The 3,575-nt window shown below is 42.4% G+C and overlaps 1 protein-coding gene across 1 annotated transcript; it reads left to right on the top strand.

Moving 5' to 3' along the window:
- The first annotated feature begins 1,534 nt into the window (after positions 1–1,534).
- On the top strand, positions 1,535–1,720 carry LOC121156901 (keratin-associated protein 8-1). The gene has a single exon (XM_040980885.1). The coding sequence runs from the start codon at positions 1,535–1,537 to the stop codon at positions 1,718–1,720; it is 186 nt and encodes a 61-aa protein (XP_040836819.1).
- Positions 1,721–3,575: the final 1,855 nt, after the last annotated feature.

Here is a 3,575-nt window from a genome sequence, read left to right as displayed (position 1 = left end):
CCAAAGATCTGCTATTTCTTTGAGGGGAGGGATCTAATTTCAGTTCCCTGGCCTTATGCAGCTGTATGCACATGGAGTATTCAGAGTTTAAATGCTGAATCACCATAGGCTGCCACACAGCTTTGTTCATGAAGCAGGGTTGTGGGGCATCACTGTAGGTGTTTTCAGAAATGCTGTAATTAACCAATTAGTGGTTAGAATGCTGGCACAGTTTTGTATTTTTCTACATGTCTCATGTGGACTTTGCAGCTCATGACTCCTAGCAGCAAGTAGGAGCTATGAAGGTCAAAGTCGCCGTGGTAGAATTCAGGGAATGAGTGCGTAACCCATGCTGTCTTGTAGTCTTCCAAAGTGCTTTGTCTCAGCTCAGTGCCTTTCTATTTCTGTGCCATGTGTTCTAGTCACATTTTCTGTGAGCCCTCTAGTAAGCGTCAACGTGAGGAGTTTCCACACAGCCATCTGGGGATAATGTATCAGGTCCTCAGTAGCCCAAGATGGTTTTGATTTATTTCACTGATTAATTCACATTTCAGAACAAATTTTCTGTTTTGCGAGGAACGACTTTTGTTTCATCTTGGCTGCATGACTGTTCTAAAAACGAAGCACATTGATTTAGTATTGTCATATTGACCCTTTACATGATGACCACATTTTTAAATGTTTTATCATATCTAGAGAAAGAAATAGTCTACATTAGAGGGACAATTTTCCATTCCTTTCCCCCTGTTTTTACATAGTTATTATGTGCAACGTCCATGGTAAGTACTGTGTTCCAGGCCAACAAATCATATTCGTCTGCTAGTTTAATACAATGACTATTCCATAAACTCCATTTCCTAAAATTACAGTATTATTAACTTAAGAAATGATCTAGAAGTCTTATGTTAGATACAGTTCAAGTGCAGACTATAATTAAGATCTTAATCTGTTACCTAAATAGAGTTGTTGTTAAAGAGATTCTTTCTCAGAAGCCCTGTTGTGTGCCTGCGTTCTCCTAAAAGGGTAATTTTCTAAGCAAGTGAATACTAAGAAATGAACTGACTTTCAGATGGCCAACCTATCTATTTTATTATTTAATTTATTAATGTATTCAACATGTTTGTCTTGTATTGCCACTGTGTGTTGTGGACAATCAGAGTGTCAGAGGATTGCGTAAAAGCTAACAGCATCAGAATCTTAGCGTTATAAAGCCTGCTGCCAGAGAGTTATATGGAGGGTCTAAAGGACCAAGTGCTTTGAAGTCGCTGCAGTCATTTATTTTAGAAAGAGACATAAGTTGTTTGAAGGAATCTTCTCCCCGCGTTCTATTACATGAGAGCTTTCTTAAGCAACTGTAAAGACATCTGAAGCAAGAGCAAAACAAATTAATGAGCTTTTGGTAATGCAAATTGGTGTCAAGAATGAAAATGAACGCTTTGTGTTTTTTACCACACCCCATCACCTGGGTATATAAGGACGGATCGGAGACCAGAGAACCCATCACACCAACAAAGCACACAGTGTCCTGCTAACCTACACCCTCTTCTCCCACACCATGCACTTCAACAACTTCGACGAGGCTGCCTTCCCAGGCTGCTACTGGGGTAGCTTTGGCTATCCCCTCGGTTACAGTGTTGGCTGTGGCTTTGGCAGCACCTACTCCCCAGTGGGTTACGGCTTGGGCTATGGCTACCATGGCTGTGGGTCCTACAGAAGATACTGGCCATACAATCTCTACTAATTTGCTGGAAGCCCGGAGGAAAAGAGTCTTCTCTACCCCGAAGACAGCGTTTTCCAGGTTGCTCATGTATCTACTTCTGTCGTCCTCATTTGCTCACAGATCTCACAGTTACTGTCCTGCAGACCCAGCGCCAGCTTCACAAGGGAAGACACAGACAAGCCAGATGTCATCCCAGGCTGCCATCTCTGGAAGAAGTTTGCTGGGACACTTGTAGGAGCGTGACACCCAACTCGGTGTGCTTTCTTCTTGACTTTTTCCTGATGCTCATGATTGTCCTATCCATGAAGTTGTGGCTGCATCTCTGAAATTCTCAATAAACTTGTCATGATAGCTTCATCCTGGAGTGGAGTTTTCTTTCTTGGTGTCTGCGTATTTTCTGTCGTATTGAAGGGAAATAGGTTTACTTTACTCATGTGGTGTTAGGAGGAGTAAGAATGCAAGTGGTTCTTGATCCCGTGTGATTAGCAGGTGGGTTGATGGTGATGAAGAATAAAGAAGTTGGCTCTCTGACCCTTCCCTGAGGAAAAGGACCACCAACCCCAAGTCTCCTGCCAGTGGTCCACCATTCATTGCTTCATGTCAATTCTCATCTCACTATTCCTGCTCCTTCCCAGGAAAACATACCACACGAGAGACGTTTTCACTTATTCCCATGTTAGTTCAGATGAAATCCACCACGGTCACTTCCCAGGGTTAGATTATTGTGCTTTACTTAAGGATTTGGGAGCACGGAGTAAGAGAAGCGATAGATGGTTTTTGGAGCCTTAGAGTCTTTCAGCAAAGGGATATGTCCACGATATTAAACCACTCCAAATGTCTACTTTGTGGCTTAGAAGCATCCAGGTTAGACATCATGATGATACAGTTCTTCATCTTTGTAGAATCAATAGCAGGTGGTGAGGTCCACTCATGAAGGATTTGAGCCACACTGAGGGAGTATTTTTGAAGATATGTAAGCCTTTTTATGTGTTCCTTTGCAGGAAAAGAGTACTATCTATTTTATAAGCCAAGTTAAAATGTTTAATCCTCCTGTTAAAAACATGTTATACACAGTAAGGCATACTGGAAAGAGCAAAATTGGGCTTAACGTCATCCTTTTCTTCTTTTTTTGTTTATTCTTTGTGTATTTGAGAAAGAGAGCGAGAGTGAGAGCACACACACGCACACGCGTGTGCATGTGTGAGAGAGAGAGAAAAAGAGAGAGAGAGAGAGAGAGAGAGACCTTTCCATCCACTGACTGGTTCATCTTGCGAGTACCAAGCCAAAAGCAGGACCCAGGGACTTCATCCAGGTTGTCAACCTAAGTGGCAGGAACACAATCCTGCGTGTCCCAGGGAGTACGCGAGTAGGAAGCTGGGTTAACAGAGGCAGAGACGAGGCTCCATTCCAGACGCTTTGATGCGGGTCACGGGAGTCCTGATGAGTGGCTTAAGCCTCTGTGTTACAACGCCCTGTCCCAATACTGATTTCTCTTGTGTTCCTGAAGTGGTCAGCCCCCTGATGATTCTCTCTGTAAAGGCTTTCTGGAGAGCTCATCTCAGAGGAGAATGTCTACCATATTTCACCCAAAGATCTCTCTCTCTCTCTCTTTTTTTTTTAACTTAGAAGAAAACATCTAGTTCAAGGAATCTAATTACTAGTTTGTGTCCCTTTTTAAACAGAACAGATATTGTTACAGCAATGCAATCACCAACTGAAAATTTTCTACTAGCCACCTGCTAACTCATGCTGAAATATTTGAATTAGATATATAGGGGAGAAAGGAATGCAAGGAAAAAAAAAAAGAAATACGAAGTATCTTCTAAAAATCTGAGCACTGGGGCTTAGCCCCGTGGGGCAGCAAATAAAGCCTGTG

Source organism: Ochotona curzoniae, unplaced genomic scaffold (assembly GCF_017591425.1).
Source record: "Ochotona curzoniae isolate NIBS_2020 unplaced genomic scaffold, NIBS_Ocur_1.0 contig_3498, whole genome shotgun sequence".
Taxonomy (NCBI): domain Eukaryota; kingdom Metazoa; phylum Chordata; class Mammalia; order Lagomorpha; family Ochotonidae; genus Ochotona; species Ochotona curzoniae.
Note: the sequence above shows the minus strand (reverse complement) of the source record. Positions and strands in the feature narration are given on the sequence as shown.